The sequence below is a fragment of the Myotis daubentonii genome, chromosome 1 (genome assembly GCF_963259705.1).
Source record: "Myotis daubentonii chromosome 1, mMyoDau2.1, whole genome shotgun sequence".
Taxonomy (NCBI): domain Eukaryota; kingdom Metazoa; phylum Chordata; class Mammalia; order Chiroptera; family Vespertilionidae; genus Myotis; species Myotis daubentonii.
In genome coordinates this window covers 222,823,831-222,843,526 of record NC_081840.1, presented here as the reverse complement: position 1 = coordinate 222,843,526, position 19,696 = coordinate 222,823,831, and the positions used below count along the sequence as shown (strand labels likewise).

The window sequence follows — 19,696 nt, the reverse complement described above, 5'->3', positions numbered from 1 at the left end:
TGAAATACAAAATGTGCACATTGAGTTTACACAAATACGCGATGGCGAGTTTCAGTGTACATGTATTGTACTACTCTTAATTCTACACTGGTGATAGCAGGGCAGCTTTCCACATCCTATCTCTACACCAGAATAGATACCTGATTTATTGTTGCAAAGACAGTTGCAAGTTTCCTCCTACAGTAACCTCTTGGTCTTTGTGATATTTCTGCAAAACAGGGAAGGTGTGTGTATCTTTAGTAATGTTATGGCAACTTTTACAGTTTTAGCTTGAGAGTGTGAAAAAGAATCTGAATTATTGGAGTTGTATGATAAGCTAAATCATAACACCTTCCAAATGAGTTGCTTAGCACTTGATATGCATTTTCAACTAAATTTTGGAATTGGAGTTCTGGCTATAATGGAATCACTGGTGCTTTCAAAGTGACTTCTGCTTGCTGTGTCCTTCCTAGCACGCGTTGGAGTGGTCAGGTTTCTTTGCCCTGATGGCATGTAACATAAAGGTGCCGTGAGGGAGTCCAGGGAGAAGATGCAATAGGCTTTCAGTGCGATTAAAATTACTCGTTAGCATTACCGGGGACTGGAGGACAGATGTCTGACCCTTCACATACACCTATACACACCCTCACTGTCTTCCACCTTCTTGGGCTTCCACTTAGTGACAATAGAATAAACATCAACTTGTTGAATTAAGCAAATCCAAAATTATAAACACGTAGGCCTTGGCTTGATAAGTATTTATGAAAAATTAAGAAATGCTTATTAAATAAGCTATTAGGCATATGTCAACATCTGGTGATCAACTAATTGGTTTCATATTATTTAGAAAACCGCCAGATGAATGTTTTTAACAGAAGGCAGCAAATCCATAGGAACTGTGACTTGCTTTCTTAAATCTTGGTAGTTTTGTTCACTTAAGTATATAGTGGAATTATAGCACACAAACACGAAAATTAATTTCTGGAAATTAAATGCAGATGCCAACATTTTAGAAAACCATTTAAAATCCTGGGGTTGAGTACATACAAATGAGTAGCAGAAAACATTTTAAAGTCACTGATAATGTGAAAGCCTCAATAATCCCATGGCTAAAGTATCGATAAAACTATATGCCAGATTCTATTACTTTTGAATATCCACAGGGTGTGAAATGACAGACCATCCCATGAAATTTGCATTATGAAAAGGATGCAAATTTAAAAGTGGAGAACTCAAATCTTTTGGGGACTGTTTCATATGAAAACAAAGCTGGTTTGCATAATATGCCTCAGTGTCAAGCTGAGCAGTCTATGCTAAAAGTGGCAGCTCCCACTTGTGTGGTAGGATCATTCACATTTGTCTGAGGATGTATTTGACAAGTTAAATCACATTTTCAAAGAGCTGCATGGAGCGCATTATGTTTTCATCCTGTAAGGGAGAAACAGCGGGATTAAATTCAGCATATTTGCAAGGCAAGTACAGCAAACTCTCAACATCACCTATAGTTCCCGTGACGAAGCGAAATGATGTACAGGAAACCAATTCTACCATAAGCTAATTGATATAAGCAAGAGTTAAGCCCCTATGGCATATCAACATTATAACAAAACGTTGAATGAATGACATTGAACAGAACGATGTTGAACGAACATGAACAACACTGTCTGAAATGATGTTATTCGAGGACCTGCTGCACACCATTTTCCCTCTAAGTACTGCCGTTTTCCAACTATGTGCTCCATATAGAAAACTGGAGAGCCCATTTTAGGTTTTGTTGAGTCTACCAGACCTTAAATAGTTCATTTAAATCACACTTGGTGTTGCCCTTGCAGGTTTGGCTCAGTGGGTAGAGCGTCAGCCTGCAGAATGAAAGGTCCTGGGTTTGATTCCTGTCAACGGCATGTACCTGGGTTGCAGGCTCCCGGTCCTGGTCCTGGCATGTGGGAGGCAACCAACCAATGTGTGTCTCACGGTGTTTCTGTTTCTCCCTCTCCCTTCCACTCTCTAAAAAAATCAATGGAAAAAATATCCTCGGTTAGGATTCAATCACACTTGGTGTTAACAGAGGTAATTTCTCAAAGCGGATGCCAGAATGAAGAGTCAGAGGGTAAAACAAAGTAAAGAAATGCAAATTTTGACATTCCAGGTGGATCACAGACTTGAACGTGTAGAAGGGAACAGGGTTTGTGTGAGTTAAGAGCCAACTTCGTGAGGACCGGAAGTTGGGGCTTTGGGATGTGTTGGCACTTGTTTCTGGATGTGTTAGAGCTAATTCTGTGTGGCCTTTAGGAGGCTTTAAAAATGAATGGCCTTGCCCTGGCTGCTGTGGCCCAGTTGATTGAGCGTCATCCTGTGCACCGAGAGGTTGCTGGTTTGATTCCCGGTCAAGGGCACATACCTAGTTGTTAGAGGCCATGTGGGAGACAGTCTCTTGATGTTTCTCTCTATCCCTCTCTCTCCCTTCTCTAAAAATCAATCAACTATTCTTTAAAAAAAAAAAAATGGTCTCTCAACACCAGAGAAAGAATAGTTTGGGAAAAACCATTACCCGTTGGCTGTGTTTGTTTTAGCACCGTGGTCGGCAAACCGCGGCTTGTGAGCCACATGCGGCTCTTTGGCCCTTTGAGTGTGGCTCTTCCACAAAATACCACGTGTGGGCGGGCACGCACGTACAGTGCGATTGAAACTTCCTGGCACATGCGCAGAAGTCGGTATTTTGTGGAAGAGCCACACTCAAGGGGCCAGAGAGCCGCATGTGGCTCGCGAGCCGCAGTTTGCCGACCACTGGTTTAGCATATTCCTTAGAAACATAAGGGTCAGACTTTGGGCATCTCAGGGGCACTTGGAGACTATGTGAATGGTGGTCAGTGAACTTTTTCTTGTAGGGCAAATGGTAGCTGAACTAAGGCTGACTGGCACTCCTAGAAGCCAGGCCACAACAGCAGCACTAAGCAGGTCAGTTCTCCCCAAGTCCACCAGCTTAAATATGAGTTTAGAAACAAGCAGGTGCCAGGGAAGGGGAAGTATATCAATTCATAAATAGAAAAGCTAAAGTACGTCTTTGTCTATATTTATTTTTAAAAATGTGAATTGTGGTTCTAGCCACACACCAAGTCAGAGAATCCTAGGTAAGCTGAAACTGGCATCCTGCCAGATGGCTGCCAGCCAGCCTGGTTTTCCCTCTGAATTTACAGCTCTTTATTTTTTTGTGACTGAAGACCATTACTGCTTCAGCCCAAAGCCATTCTTGTCCACATATATTAACACAATAATGTTTCTCTTAGAAATTGGCTGTAAGCCTGGCCTGTGTAGAATACTTAGCTGTCCTGGAATTCTAAAGCTGTGGAAATCTGATTGACAATATACATGCTATAGGCTAGCTAGACTCTAGGCAAAGACCAATGTAAATCTGCCATATGCTTTATTCTCATTGATGAATACTCTCTAAAGTGTTTAGGGAACAAAACTCAGTCTATGTGCGACTTTCACATCTCCAGGGCTTACCTACACAGCTGTGGGCACTCTACAAATGCCGATCAATTCAACGTAGAAACTGGTGATTGTTTCAGGGCGTGGGCTGCCCTCAGCTGTAAAAGTCCATCTTTATATTTTGCTCACTTTATGTGGCTAGTTGGCAATACTCAGTCTAGCTGTTACAAAAGCAAAAATGGATGGTTCCTTTACTACCGTTACTTACTTTTTGGCAACTTTCAATGAACTCATCTATAGTAACAACTCCATCTTTATTTTTGTCCATTTTCTGTTCAGGAAGAAAAGAACAAAAACCTTTATTCAGACTTTCCCCGTGATACCCTCACAACTTAACCAAATGAGCTGAAGATGAGAAACAACAAAAACAAGCCCTAGCTGGTTTGGCTCAGTGGATAGAGAGTTGGTCTATGAACTGAAGGGTCCCAGGTTCAGGTCTGGTCAAGGGCACATGCCTGGGTTGTGGGCTTGATCCCCAGTAGGAGGCGTGGAGGAAGCAGCCGGTCAATGATTCTCTCTCATCATTGATGTTTCTCTCTCTCCTTCTCCCTTTCTCTATGAAATCAATAAAAATATATATTTTTTTAAAAAAACAACAAAACCCACTGTTTGTTTACTGGGAGGAACTGCCTCAGAACAAACTAGTAATTTCCTAGCCATAGGAGTCATCTGGCTGACTTCTTCGAATCTAGGCTCTTCTTTGTCAACAGAATGTGGGGACGATCTAGTCCCTGACCTAGGTAAAACCCTGCCTTCCAGCCCTGCCAGAGCTTAGGCGATTTGCTGAAATGTTCTAAGTCTTAGTCTTCTCACCTGTAAACTGGGGCTAATAAGGATTTATAACCTCATAGGGTTCTCATGAGAACTGAATTAAAAAACAACAACACGTGAAATGTGGCAGTTGCTTAGTATTCTATCTAGGGTATTGTGAATGTTCAGTAGTTATCAGTATTATAATTATTCAAAACCAAAATTATTCAATTGTTAGGATGGTGAATAGTCTATCATTTTATCCCTTTCAGGAAACGCTCTTCTACTTTACATTCTTTTGAATCATCATGACACTTTGAAAACAGAAAACGTTCTCTTAATTTCTGTTTCTCTCTGGCTTCCATGTGCATTCCTACCTGGAAAAATGTCTCCACGTGTTGTCTGGGAGCATCTTCTTTGAGGACCGGATATGTGCATTTACCCATCATGTCGTATATTGCTTTCATGATATCAAGCATCTCCTGAAAAGCCAAGGGCACGCTCGTGAGGCTGCAAGCAAAGTGCGAGGAAACCACCCAGAAAGTCTAACAGGGAATTTCTACTCAATTTCAAATTTCTGATTCTTCTGTGATTCTTCATTAAATGCCTTTCAGTTGTGAGGAAAAGGCAACAGCTTGGTGCTTTAAAAGCAGCAGCCTGAGAATTATTTCTGACCTTCGTTTCAAAATGAAGTAAATTCTGACATACCGAACATGATCAGCAAAACCCTGGCTTAGTGTTTGGGTCTCTGTGGACTTCACACAGACTACCTTCATTGTATTGAGTTATTATAGATCTTACATGTTTATTATCAATGTGTTTATTGAGAATAAAATATAACTGCATCACGAGAATTATACTAAAAAAATCAAAGCTCATTAGGATTTTCATTGTTTTGTGTGTGTGTGTGTGTCCTTCTATCGCTTTAACTGAGGAAATCACACATGTAAATTAATCAAAATATTATGATTCTGGGATGCACCTTAAAATTTCATCATCATTTTATTAAAAGCTAGTTTTCAACTTATTTTCAATCTTAGTGAAAATAATATCTAATTATCTAGACATTCAGGTTTATTGTTTAATGTTTGTTTCCTTCATACTGAATTCTCCACATAAAAGGATCTGGATTAGGTTGATATAACATTTACTTTTGAGAGTATTCAATTCTATAATAAATGATAGTCTGTAGTTTATAAATCGTGGGTGAAACTTTTAAAGGTGTTCTGAGTTTAGAGAAGTAGTAAGAAGTTTCTTGCCACAGGCAGAATTCATGAGATGTGTCACATATAAGGACCAAGAACATCATGTTTGTGTTAAACAAAGAAAGGGATAGAAAGGGCTTGGAGGACCAAGAGATACCTAATATTCCTGAGGCATCTGAGTACTAAATGCTTATTGGATACCAAATATACAAGAGGCACTAACTATCCAGGATATGCTTCGTATACACAGAAAATTAATATTCATGAGTTCTTAATGCAGCCACCCATCGATGAGAAACATCCTGGTTCCATGTGGCCTCTGCTCAAGAAACACAAATAAAAACTATGGCCATTGGCCAGGCTAATTTAGTTGCTATAAGTGAGGTCAGATGCACTTGTCCCTTTGTCTCTGGTAGAGCAAGTTCATGTCACTGACCCAGGATACCTTTCATTTGAGGAGCCTCTTGCTCAAATCTCACCTCTGGGGAAAAGCCAGTGAGCCAGAGAAAAAGACAGCACATAGAATATTGAGCCGTCCCAGGATTTAGGTAATGTGATCCTTCCACCTTACTTGCACCTTATCCTAAATTAGTTAACTTACCATACCCTTTCCCCTTGCTTCTCAGTGTACTTTAAATTATTTTTAAATTCAAACCATTTGATTTGAATATCTTATTTGGTCTGTGGGCCTGAAGGATTTGGGAGGTCCCACCATTCCATGAGGTCATTTCCCACACCATAAAGGTCATCCAGGTCATCACACACACAACCTATGTGACTTTAAATTGCACCTGTTTCCACGTGGACCACATTATATGGGGGTGGGGGTGGGGGTGAGGGGGGTGGGGGAGACGGGCCGGGGAGAGGTCACAGGCCAAATGTTCTAACATGGTTTGGAAACACTGTCTTCCTATCTGATTCCAACCAGTCTATATTTCATTCATAATGTTTATTAAGATGCCATTGGGAAACAAGTGTATAATTCTTACATGTTTTAAATCTACCTTGCAGATTCACCATGAACTATTCCTATCCATTCCAGATTTTCTATTAGAATATTTCTCTACCACTACATGAACTATTTTAGATTTTCTGAAACGGCTATTTTCAAATTAAAAATTTCCAATGTGTAATTAACATTTTGAAGTAAAAAATGAAAATATCCCAAAGGAAAGCTGTTGGTGAAGCATTTCTTACTTCTTTAGTGATGTAACCATCTTTGTTTATGTCATACAAGTTAAATGCCCAGTTGAGTTTTTCTTGTACTGTCCCCCGGAGCAAAATGGAAAGACCCCTGATGAAATCCTAAAAAGAAATAGAAAATACAATTTGATGTGACATTTCTAAAAAAGCCAAATACAATTCTCCCTTATATGATGGAAGCAAGGGTTACAACACACTGGATTTTGAACCATTTATTTAGCAACATTATCTCTGTGTTCTTGGTTATTTCCTCTTTGTGAACATAATCCACTCCGTAGAGATAACATTTCCATCATCTAATTGAAAACGTTGACTTAAATCAATTTTGGAATTAGAAATTGTATCAGAACAGACACCCACAAACAGCAAGATGCATGCTAGAAGTGGTATTGGCTTTTCCCTGCAAGGGCATGCAATTCTTACACTGAAAAACAAACAAAAAACAACAAAAACAACAACAACTAATAACACTGTATGTTTCAAAATACAAACACATGCATAACACCTTTCCCATGAAAAAGATATGTTAACAAGATATGAGGACTGTCTTTAGAATGCGGGCCAATTGTAACCTGTATATAGAAGTCAAGTTATAATGTGCATGTGGGCAGTGGTTATGAGCATGGAGCCGGAAGTCAGACTGGCTGAATTCACATGGCAGCTATGTCACTGGTTGGCTCTGTGTTCTCAAACAACATCCTGTTGTCTCAATTTTTATATCTGTGGAATGGAGATTATAGCATCTACCTCTTAAATTTGAGGGTATATCTAGGGGTTGAGGTATAATTTCAGATCAACTTTGTCAGTTTTGTTATCGGGAAAGTTGGGGTAACTCTTTCCTCACTAAGTGCTGGAGGTGAGGCCATACCCATTCTGGCCAATGACCTCTGCCCCCAGCTGTGACTGACAGACAAGTACCTTTGCTAGTTCCCCCAACTTTACTGGGAATGCATTTGTCTATCTCCCCTCTGTCAAACCCCTGGGGAGTGTAAAGCTTCAACTTCCTGGCAAAGCTGCCAAAATGGTATGCCTGTAATATTTGGCCTTCCCTTTGCTCTTTGCTGTATTAATAACTAGTTAATTACAATGGCATCAATTTGACAAAGTGCTTGAGATGAGCTCAAGCACTTACCTCAGAGCTGTAGAATCCCTTCCCCTTGTTCATGTCATTTTTGTCATTGAGCCTATTGGTTTCCTATCGCTGCTGTAACAAACTACCACACTCAGTGGCTCTCAGGACTGGGTCAGGAGCCTCTTATTTGCTGTCATTGCCTGGAGTTTTCACCACAGGCCAATTACACAGAAAGATCACTTAAGTAATAGATTAGAAGTGCACAAAATAGAAGCACCGCAAAGTTAACAGCTGTGAGACCCGGCTGGCGCCTCTACCCATTAACCAAGAGGTCACAGATTCCCCGTCAGGGCACATGCCCGGGTTGAGGGCTCTATCCCCAGTAGGGGGCATGCAAGAGGCAGCCAATCAGTGATTCTCATCTTTGATGTTTCTATCTCTCTCTCCCTCTCCTCCCTTCCTCTCTGAAATCAATAAAAAAAATATATATTTTAAAAAAGATAACAGCTGTGTGTTTCAATGGGACGAAACGCCTCCTCTTTAACACATGTAAATTCAGCCTTCCAAACCCAAATCTGATGGCAGCATTTCTCCTGCCCAGGAGCTGCCAGCAACCAAGCGTCAGATCCATCCAGAATTCAACACCATGAGGAAACCCTAGAATCCTGGGTACTAGACGGTGTCCAGGTCTTAGCCACCCACCTGTCCTCTGAGCCCTGGCCGAGCATCCTCAGCTTCCCTGGCTCCACCCTCTGACCTCAGTCTGGCGGAGAAACCCTATTGGTCCGAGGAGAGGCCAGCCCTGCCCTAAGAGCTCCCAGGTTCTGAAACATGGGCTCAGGGGGGTGCGGGTGGAGGGCCCTAGCTGCACAGACAGAGGCTGTGGACCTTCAACCACAGAAAGAGAACCACACACAGGGCTCCTTTGGCAACTCCAAACAACAGGTCCAAACACATGCCCGAGGCTACACCATCCTCAACAACTTGGGCCTTTGTGCCATCCTGAAATGTCTTCTAGACGTTTCTACCTGCTTAAGTCCTGAGTACTGTCGCTCATCGCAGCCCCTGGGAAGTGGCTGCAAAGGAGGGGAGTAAGGCCTGGAACAAGAACCCCAGAAAGGCGAGGGGAGCACTTGGAAGAGAAGTCACTTGGACGCGGAAGGGCCCTTAGGATGTTAGCACGCAAGGTTGCCTCCCTCTGACTAGGCCAGGGGCTGCCAAGCGTTTGGTTCCCAGCTGTCCCCCCCACCTCGTCCCCACTTCTTACAAGGCAGCAGCTGAACTGGCCTAAGAGGACGTTTCTTTAATAATTCAGAGTTTCTGATTCATTAGGACTGGGGTCGAGTCCAAAAATTTACTTTTTTTAAAATTTTACCTAGCAGGGTTTTATATTTTTAATTTTCTTATGAATGGATTTTTTTTTCAAATCCTATCTAATAAAAGAGAAACATGGTAATTGGCGTACGACCGCTACCCTATCCATTGGCTAATCAGGGTGATATGCAAATTAACTGTCAGCCAAGATGGCGGCCAGCAGCCAGGCAGCTTGAAACTAACATGAGGCTTGCTTGCTTCAGTGACGGAGGACTCCAACGTTCCCTGCCTGCCTTGCAGGTCTCTGAGCCTGCAGTTTGAAATATTTTAACAAATATAGAAGCTAAAAAAAAACCCCAGAAACCAGCTTTCAGCGAGCTGGGATCTCAGAGCTGGAGTTATACATTGTTTCGAACCGAAACAAACCAGATACCTACTTTCAGCAGCGGAGGCCTAAGAGCTGGAGCCTCAGAGCTAAAGCTGGCCCAGAATAAAAAAGAAAAAAAGAGAAAAAGGAGCAGTTGGGAGCTTCCGTCACCCGCCAGCCTGAAAACAGCCCTCAGCCCCTCACCCAGACTGGCCAGGCACCCCAGTGGGGACCCCCACCCTGAAGGGTGTGTGACAAGCTGCAAACAGCTATCATCCCCTCACCCAGGCTGGCCAGGCACCCCAGTGGGGACCCCCACCCTGATCCAGGACAACCTTCAGGGCAAACCAGCCAGCCCCACCCATGCACCAGGCCTCTACCCTATATATTAAAAGGGTAATATACCTCCCAGCACCGGGATGAGCGGAGCCAAGAGGCCTCCCAGCACTGGGATCAGCGTGACAGGGGGCAGCGCCCAAACCCCCTGATCGCCCTGTGGCTCTGTGTGTGACAGGGGGCGGGGCCACAACCTCCCTATCCGCCCTGCTCTGTTCGTGACAGGGGAAGGCGCCCCAACCTCCTGATCAACCCTGCTCTGTGCCTGATACGGGGGAGCTCCCCAACCTCTGATCGCCCTGCGGCTCTGTGTGTGACAGGGTGCGGCGCCCCAACCCTCTGATCGGCCCTGCTCTGTGTGTGACGGTGCGGCGCCCCACCCTGCCCCCCCCCACCCCCACGGGCCCTGCTCTGTGTGTGACAGGGTAGTGCCATAACCTCCCATCGGCCCTGCCCTGAGTGTGACAGTGGCGGCGTCCCAACCCCCTGATCTGCCCTGCTCTGTGTGTGACAGGGGGGAGCTCCTCAACCCCCTGATGGGCCCTGCTCTGTGCGTGACAGGGGGGAGCTCCCCAATCCCCCTGATGGGCCCTGCTCTGTGCGTGACTGGGGGGAGCTCCCCAACCCCCTGATCGGCCCTGCTCCGTGCGTGACAGGGTAAGGAGCCCCAACCCCCCTCATGGGCCCTGCTCTGTGTGTGACAGGGGGCAGCGCCCCAACCCCCGATTGGCCCTGCTCTGTGCGTGACAGGGGGTGGTGCCGCAACCTCCCCATCGACCCTGCCTTGAGTGTGACAGGGGGCGGTGCCCCAACCCCCCAATCGGCCCTACCCTGAGCGTGACTGGGGGTGGCATCACAACCTCCCGATCCGCCCTGCTCTGTGCATGACAGGGGGCGGCGCCCCACCCCATAATCAGCCCTGCTCTGAGCCCGACCAGGGGCTGCACCTAGGGGTTGGGCCTGCCCTCTGCTACTTGGGAGCAGGCCTAAGCCAGCAGGGCGTTATCTCCCGAGGGGTCCCAGACTGCGAGAGGGCACAGGCCAGGCTGAGGGACCCCCTTTTCCCCCCGAGTACACAAATTTTTGTGCACCGGGCCTCTAGTATACAATAACCATAGTTGTCATGCTATACATTACATCCCCATGCTTATTAAATTTATAACTGGAAGTTTGGCAAAAGGTATAAAGAATTTACATTTCTAACACATTGCTGGTCCTGGGATCACACTTTGAGAACCACTGGCCTACAAGAATCAGCATCAGTACTGACCCTGTCACCAACCACAGCAGACCCCAGTGATGAGGAATGATTTAAAGACAGCACTTTAAACATATCTCCTATATAATAAAATGCTTATATGCAAATAGATCAAACAGCAGAACAACCCAACAATCAATCGCTATGATGTGCACTGACCACCAGGGGACACATGTGGAACATGGCAAGCATCAGCACCAGGCGGCAGAGCACAGAACATGCAGGGCATAAGCCACGGTGGGATGGTGGAACAGGTGAGCAGGGGAACCAGATTGAGGTGAAGCACCAGTCACTGTCATCAGGGCGAGCCTCTGGTGGTTACTGAAAATTCTTTGCTCCCACATGCCACAGACCAGCACAACGCTTGCACCTGCTGTTGGCACCTGATTGCTCAGCACTATCAGCAGGTGCAAGCGGCAGCTACCAGCCATGATTGCCCCTAAGGGCTTCTCCAACACCCCCTGCTCCTGAGGGGCAATCGGGGCAGCAGCCACCATTCGTACCCGCTGCTGACGCCGGCCCCAGTCACTCCACGTTGGCAGCGGGAGTGAGCAGGGCCAGTGCTGTCAGTGCATGGGAGTGGCGGCGGCAGATGGGCTGTTGTCAGACAAGTGACCAGGGGCTGCATCAGGAGGGGCCAGGAGTGGGTACAGAGGATGGGCCGAGACCCGCCCCTGTGCCCACTGCACCTTGTGGCCCACAGTTCTTTTCAAGGTGCATGAATTCATGCACTGGCCCCCCTAGTATATATATATTTGATTTCAGAGAGGAAGGGAGAGGGAGAGAGATAGGAACATCAATTATGAGAGAGAATAATTGACCAGCTGCCTCCTACATGCCCCACAGGGCATTGAGCCTGTAACCCTAACCGTGCATGTGTCCTGACTGGGAATCAAACCGTGCTCTCCTGGTTCATGGGTTGATGCTCAATCACTGAGCAACATTGGCTGGGCAAAGACAGCACTTTTAAAGTCACCTGTGGGTTTTTCTTGTTTGCCTTCTTAGTAGGTCCTTCATTTCCTCAACTAGTTCTGCAGAAGCACTTTAATTATGGCTCTAGTGATGGGTAAAGTTAGGAAGTGGTTTATCCATTTGGTCAGGGCACTTGGATCTGCACTTGGCATGTGGCTGACCCCAGTCCACATCTGAGTTCTCAGGGCTCCCACTAGGAATGGTGGGACGGAGATGCTGTCCCTTCTCTGCCCCACAGAAACAATCAAGCCAGGAGCCCAGGAGCTGCTGGCATCTTCTTGTGACCTTTAGGCTGTAGCAAGCACTACTACCTTTGGACTTTTTGTCCCTGGGAGCCAATAGAGCCATCACACTCTTTTTGTTACTGTACAGTTTTCTATTATTTGTGACCTTCTAAATCACATCTTAAATACTATGTAATCGGAAACTACTACCATTAAAAGATAGCTATGGACCTTGAGTACCCCTCTCTCTTATAACGTGCCATCTTTCAGGATAATATCAATAATGGTTATTTCAAAAAGGAATGATCCCTGATTTGTGATAAAGGAAATGAGAAAGTCCATGTATCCTACATGGTTTTTGCTCCATGCTTTTCTGAATTATTGAAATTTGTCAAGCAGGAGTTGCAAGATTAAACACACACACACACACACACACACACACACACACACACACACATAACTCTCAAGAGTACTTTACACAATTACCCTACTTTTATCTGTGAAAAAAATGTTGCGCCCTAACTGGTTTGGCTCAGTGGATAGAGTGTCGGCCTGTGAACTGAAAGGTCCCAGGTTCAATTCCAGTCAAGGACATGTACCTTGGTTGCGGGCACATCCCCAGTGGGGAGTGTGCAGGAGGCAGCTTATTGATGTTTCTCTCTCATCAATGTTTCTGACTCTCTATCCCTCTCCCTTCCTCTCTGTAAAAAATCAATAAAATATATTTTTTAAAAAAAGTTGCACCTATTCCCTAATTTATAAAAATGATAAGGAGATGGGTACTGAATCATGGTTTCTCTTCTCTTATGATCAAGCAAAAGAAAGAAAAGGGCATAGAGACTTACTTTATGATAACATAGTCTTATTCAGTACAAGCTCTATTGACCTATAAACCTTTACATGGTGCCTTAGTACTGGCTACTATGCCAAGAACGTCAGTCCTCTTTTCTCCTACCTGCATTTGGAGGCATTTGCCAGAAATAGTCCTGTTTACAGATGGAAAACAACATTAAATAACCTGCCAAAGGTTCAAAAGGTTAACTTAGCTAGGTAGAGGCAGACTTAATAGGGAGAGTTAGACATGTGTTTAGTATATTCCTTTTTTTTATGCTTGTTTACATAGTTTCATAAACTACTTTAAGGTTGTTAATTTTCTCTGGTGTGACCTCCCTTTGTTTGGGGTTGAACTTCCACAGTAATTGAGCTACTCTTTAAAGTCTTTGAGAGATACAATTTGGGGCACTATCTAAAGTTTCCATTTGTTTGGAACAAATAAAAGGCATCAGATGTCTAAAAAATAATAAGAAGTATATTTTCCAAGATTTGTAGCTTGATTTTATCATGTAAAAGAGATAATGTACTTATCTTGATTGATATGCAATACTGTCTATTGGGGTAATTTAGTGTCTTGATAAATAATTGTAGCCCTAATTCAATTCAATTAAAAGAGAGTTCTTTAGTTTGATTTCACTGGAGGCCATTAAAAATTAATGAGTTTTTAAGCTAAATCATAAATACAAATGATAATAAATCTATCTATCTACATAAAAGCCTAAGCAACCATCGCAACCAAATGGATAACCAAATAGGCTGCTCTGGGCGACCAGGCCGGCAGGGGGTTTAGTGAGGGGTGACCAAACGACCGAGCAGCAGGCTGCGTGGGGAGACCAGGCCTCATCAGGCCTAAACTGGCAGTTAGACATCCCCCAAGGGGTCCTGGATTGGAGAGGGTGCAGGCTGGGCTAAGGGGAGCCCCCCCCCCCATGCACGAACTTCGTGCACCAGGCCTCTAGTCCTATCTAATAATAGACAAACATGGTAATTAACCATACCTCTGACACGCTTCCCATTGGCTAATCAGGGCGATATGCAAATTAACTGCCAACCAAGATGGCGGCCGGCAGCCAGGCAGCTGAAGTGAACAGGAGGCTTGCTTGCTCCAGTGATGGAGGAAGCCAAGGTTCCCCGCCTACCGCTGCCAGCCTCTGAGCTGCAGTCTAAGAAACAATGTTGCCATTATAGAAGCTAAACAAACCCCAGAAACCTGCTTTCAGCCAGCTGGGCCTTAGAGCTGGAGTTGCAACAGTGTTTCAATTAGAGAAGCCAAACAAACCAGATACCTGCTTTCAGCAGCCGAGGCCTCAAGCTGGAGCCGGCCTCAGAGCTAAAGCCAGCTCTCAGCTCCAGTGACAGCCATTGAAGGTAAATAAATCCCAGAATTAAAAAAAAAGAGAGAAAAAGGAGAGGTTGGGAGCTTCAGTCACCCGCCAGCCTGAAAACGGCCCTCAGCCCCTCACCCAGACTGGCCAGGCACCCCAGTGGGGACCCCCACCCTGAAGGGTGTGTGACCAGCTGCAAACAGCCATCGTCCCCTCATCCAGGCTGGCCAGGCACCCAAGCGGGACCCCCACCCTGAAGTGGGTGTGACCAGCTGCAAACAGCCATCATCCCATCATCCAGGCTGGCCAGGCACCCAAGCAGGACCCCCACATTGATCCAGGACACCCTTCAGGGCAAACCAGCCAGCCCCCACCCGTGCACCAGGCCTCTATCCTATATAGTAAAAGGGTAATATGCAAACTGACCCTAACAGCAGAAGGACTGGGAATGACTGGTCACTATGACACACATTGACCCCCAGGGGGCAGATGCTCAATGCAAGAGCTGCCCTCTGGTGATCATGGTGCTCTCACATGGGAGGAGCTCTGCTCAGCCACAAGCCAGGCTGATGGCTGCCAGTACAGTGGTGATGGTGGGAGCCTCTCCTGCCGCCTTAGCAGCACTAAAGATGTCTGACAGCAGTTTAGGCCTGCTCCCCGCTGGCAAGTGGACATCCCCGAGGGCTGCCGGGCTGCTAGAGGGATGTCTGATTGCCATCTTAGGCCCAATCCCCCTGGAAGCAGGCCTAAGCCAGCAGGTAGTCATCCCCTGAGGGGTCCCAGACTGCAAGAGGGCACAGGCCTGGCTGAGGGGCCCCGCTCCTCCCCGAGTGCACAAATTTTTGAGCACCGGGCCTCTAGTATATATATAAAAGCCTAAGTGACTGAATGACAGGAATGACTAGAATGTGGAATGACCGGAATGACTGGTCGATCAGTCGCTATGATATGCACTGACCACCAGGGGGCAGATGCTTAATGCAGTAGCTGCCCCCTGGTGGTAAGTGTGCTCCCACAGCCAACCTCCCTCAGCCTCTCTCCTCTACCCCCCGCTGGCCAACCTCCTGTGGTTGATCGCTGGCCAGGCCGAGGGACCCCACCCATGCATGAATTCATGCACTGGGACTCTAGTCCTATATAATAAAGAGGTAATATGCAAATTGACCATCACTCCAACACACAAGATGGTTGTCCCCATATGGTCAAAATTGGCCACCCCCATGTGGACACAAGATGGCTGGCAGGGGAGGTCAGTTAGGGGTGACCAGGCTGGCAGGGGAGGGCAGTTAGGGGTGACCGGGCCAGCAGTAGAGGGCAGTTAGGGGTAACTGGGCTGGCAGGGGAGGGCAGTTAGGGGTGACCAGGCCAGCAGGGGAGGGCAGTTAGGAGGGACCAGGCCTGCATGGGAGGGTAGTTAGGAGTGACCAGGCCAGCAGGGAAGGGCAGTTGGGGGTGACCAGGTCGTCAGGGGAGGGAAGTTAGGGGCAACTGGGCCAGCAGGGGAGCAGTTAGGCGTTGATCAGGGTGACAGGGGAGTGGTTAGGGGGTAATCAGGCTGGCAGGCAGAGTGGTTAGGGACAATCAGGCAGTCAGGCAGGTGAGTGGTTGGGAGCCAGCAGTCCTGGATTGTGAGAGGGATCCCAGATTGGAGAGGGTGCAGGCTGGGCTGAGGGACACACACACACCCGCCCCCACCGTGCACAAATTTCATGCACCAGGCCTCTAGTATATACACATAAATATAATGATTGGCTTATGTATAAATACAGAAAACTGTATTAAAGAAAATTTTAATAACAAATAATTCTATTAGCGATCACATTTAATATTTCCATTTCTTTTGATACCTATCTTAGCATATAGTTATAGTAATGGTCATACAGTATATATATAATTCTGTTTATTTCACTTAAATAGATAAGCATTTCCCTACTTCTCTGGAAATTTCTTTTGACATAATTTAAATAACTACATGTTAGATTGAACCATATGAAATTGCTGATCTTTTACCTTATTTGTCAAGAATCATAATTTCATATGGTTTAATCTAATAAAACTAGTGGCCCGGTGCATGACATTCATGCACTGGGGGGGGGGGCGTCCCTCAGCCCAGCCTGTGCCCTCTCACAGTCTGGGACCCCTCGGGGGATGTCTGACTGCTGGCTTAGGCCTGCTCCCCTGACAGCTTAGGCCTGCTCCCCAATGGGTCCTTAGTGCTGCCTCAGATGTGGGAGAGGCTCCTGCCACTGCCACTGAGCTCACCAGTAGTGAGCTCGGCTTCTGGCTGAGCGGTGCTCCTCCTGTGTGAGTGCACGGACCACCAGGGGGCAGCTCCTTCATTGAGCATCTTCCCGTGGTGGTCAGTGTGAGTCATAGCGACCGGTCATTCCACTGTTTGGTCAATTTGCATATTAGGGTTTTATTATATAGGATTAGAGGCCCGATGTATGGAATTCATGCACGGGGGGTGGGTGGTGTCCCTCAGCCCAGCCTTCACCCTCTCCAATCCAGGAACCCTCAGGGGATGTCCGACTGTCTCTCGCAATCCGGGACTGCTGACTCCTAACCACTTGCCTGCCTGCCTGCCTGATTATCCCTAACCCCTTTACCTGCCTGCCTGAATGCCCCTAACCCCTCTGCCTGCCTGCCTGATCGCCCCTAACTGTTCCCCTCTTGGCTTGATTGCCCCTAACTGCCGCTGCCTTGCCCTGCACCCGGAACCCAAGATTCTCTCCTCTGGCCAGCCGCAGGCACCCAGGACCTGGGCAAGCTTCACCAGGGCTGGCCACAGCCACAGGGGACCATGGGCGGGTGACTTTGCTCAGGCTGCAGGTGCTGGTGCCCAGGATCACAGGGAAGGTGGCTTGTCCCTCTCCTGGGCTGCAGCCTGGCTGGTTCCCATTCCTCTCTCGTGAGCTCATTTGTGCTTGACTGGTCCCCATTCCTCTCTCACAAGCTCATTTTTTGACTGGCTGGTCCCCATTTCTCTTTCCCCAGTGTTGAGTGTCTGAGCCATTATGGCATGATGGCATGACCTCCATTTGCATATTAGTTCTTTATTGTATAGGATACTATCACAATGGCTTTTGAACATTTGAACATTTTGAACCCAAAACCACACTAAGAATTACATATAAATGGCAGCCTTGTACAAGTACACACACAGAGGTACATGCATACAAAATTATACACCAGAAACTATAATGATGACTCTATTTCCATTTTTCTTCTATTAATTTTTAAATATTCTTGTCATTCATCTCTACATTTATTTTACAACCTACTAATGGAGTTTGAAAAACGACTTTGTCATAAGATATATTGTAATTTATTTAACCACTCTCCCTACTGCTGGATATAAAAATGAATTTAAATTTTTATTCATTATAAGTGATGCTGTAAAAAACATTTTTCTCTATTCCCATTATTTTGACTTACTTCTTTAGGAAATAAGTGGAATATCTTGGGTTAAAGAGCCCTGGGAACTTTGAAATTTAACAGTAATAATGACTACAGTTTATGGATGTGTGTGGGGCCCTTCGCTAGGCAATTTCCATGTATTATTTCATGTCAGCCTCAGGCAACCATAGGGAACAGGCATTGTTGTCTTTATATTATGGATGGAGGCTCAGGGAAAATATGTGACTGAGCCAAGGGGTGTGGCCAGTGAGCAGGGGAACCAGAAACTGAACCCAGACCTCTGACTCAAAGCACATGCTCTGACTTTTGTGGATGGCATGGATTCCTGAGTAGTAACTGTAATGGTTGGTGAAAATGCTCAGTAATTACATTATAGAAGTTTACCTTAGACATCATTTGGCAAACATTATAGCTCAATCTCTCCCTTGTAAGAATGGGGCTGTGAGCAGTGTGGTGGTTGCCAGAGGGAAGGAGTGAGGCGGTGAGGGGGTCCTAAGAAAGGGTACAGAGGATTTGACTTTGGGTGGGGGGCCCGCAGTGCAATATACAGATCTTGTAACATAGAAACCCACACATTAAACCTATTTGTTCATGTTGAGCAATGTCAACGCAATCAATTTAATAAATAACTAAAAATAATAAAAATTTTAAAAAGAATGGGGCTGTGAATCTATGGCCCAGGGGTCAAATATGTTTTTGTAAATAAAGTTTTATTGGGACACAGCTATGCCCATTTTCTTAGAATTTGTCTGTGGTTGCTTTTGTGCTACAACAGCAGAATTGATTAGATAAAATAGAGAAGATATGTCTTGCAAAATTAAAAATATTTACTATTTAGCCTGTTTCAGAAATTTGCTGAGCCCTGGTTAAAACCATAGGATTTTAGGGACTCAGGTAGAGCTGGGTTCAATCCTGGTTCTGCCATGTATTAACTGAATGGCTTTGAACAAGTCACTAACCTCCCAAGTTTTGGATTCCTCATCAATAAATTGTGCCTAGTAATATGGGTCCTTCACTTTTTATTTGCAATTTACCACCTTCCTCTATAATTCTTTTACAAACTAAGAAAACCACAACCCCCCGCCCCCCCACATTTTATTGTGAAGATAGAGGGAGGTGGCAAATTTTGGTACTAAACTTATTTGGTGTCAAAACCTGAAGTGAACAAACATGAAACTATTCCTTTAAAAAATATTTATTGATTTCAGAGAGGAAAAGAGAAGGAGAGAGAGAGATAGAAACATCAATGATGAGAGAGAATCATTGACTGGCTGCCGCCTGTATGCCCCCTCCTGGATATCAAGCCTGCAAACCTGGCATGTCCTGACCAGGAAATCAAACCATGACCTCCTGGTTCAAAGGTCGACGTTCAACCACTGAGCCACACCAGCCAGGCTAAAGGCTAAACTATATCTATTATCTATCTTATCTCTCTATCTATCTATCTATCCATCATCTATCTATTATCTATCTGTAACCTATATTTATTGCCAATCAGAGAACATTAACAGCTATATCAATACTTGTAAATTTTATTGGCTTCGCACAATATAAGCTTATTTGTCACTCATAAACAGTGAAACACGAGTGGGGAGGGGGCTCTATTCCATGCAGTCAGAGTTCCAGACTCCTCCTACTTGGCTGTGAGGCTAACTGAAATCTGGGACCTCACACTCTCCACAGATGGAAAGAGACAGTGAGGAGATGTGGTCACTTCCACCCACAGCCCAGGGGTTAAAACTTAATCATAGCCCTAGCTAACTGCAGGGCAGGCTGGGATTATGTCTAGTCATGTGATCACAAAGTGGAGCACATGGACATTGGTGATCAGCAGCAGTCTCTGCCACATTTATCATTTGTCATATTTTTGCTGCACAAAGCTCACACATCTGCAGCATGCTGCAGACCCTGCTGGAGACATTAAACACAGAGAGCTTGTGCACACCTT

At 45.5% G+C, this 19,696-nt stretch overlaps 1 protein-coding gene across 3 annotated transcripts in view; it reads right to left on the bottom strand.

Annotated features, from left to right (window-relative positions):
* Nucleotides 1-1,228: 1,228 nt before the first annotated feature.
* Nucleotides 1,229-19,696, bottom strand: part of KCNIP4 (potassium voltage-gated channel interacting protein 4) — a 971,293-nt gene continuing 952,825 nt past the window's right edge. For all 3 annotated transcript variants that reach the window (XM_059674466.1, XM_059674482.1, XM_059674473.1), the window contains 4 exons: nucleotides 6,621-6,728; nucleotides 4,596-4,700; nucleotides 3,677-3,739; nucleotides 1,229-1,407 (listed from right to left, as the gene is read on the bottom strand). In XM_059674466.1, the coding sequence (XP_059530449.1) occupies nucleotides 1,360-1,407; nucleotides 3,677-3,739; nucleotides 4,596-4,700; nucleotides 6,621-6,728 (324 nt within the window). In that variant the 3' untranslated portion in view covers nucleotides 1,229-1,359. The remainder of the gene's footprint in view (nucleotides 1,408-3,676; nucleotides 3,740-4,595; nucleotides 4,701-6,620; nucleotides 6,729-19,696) is intronic.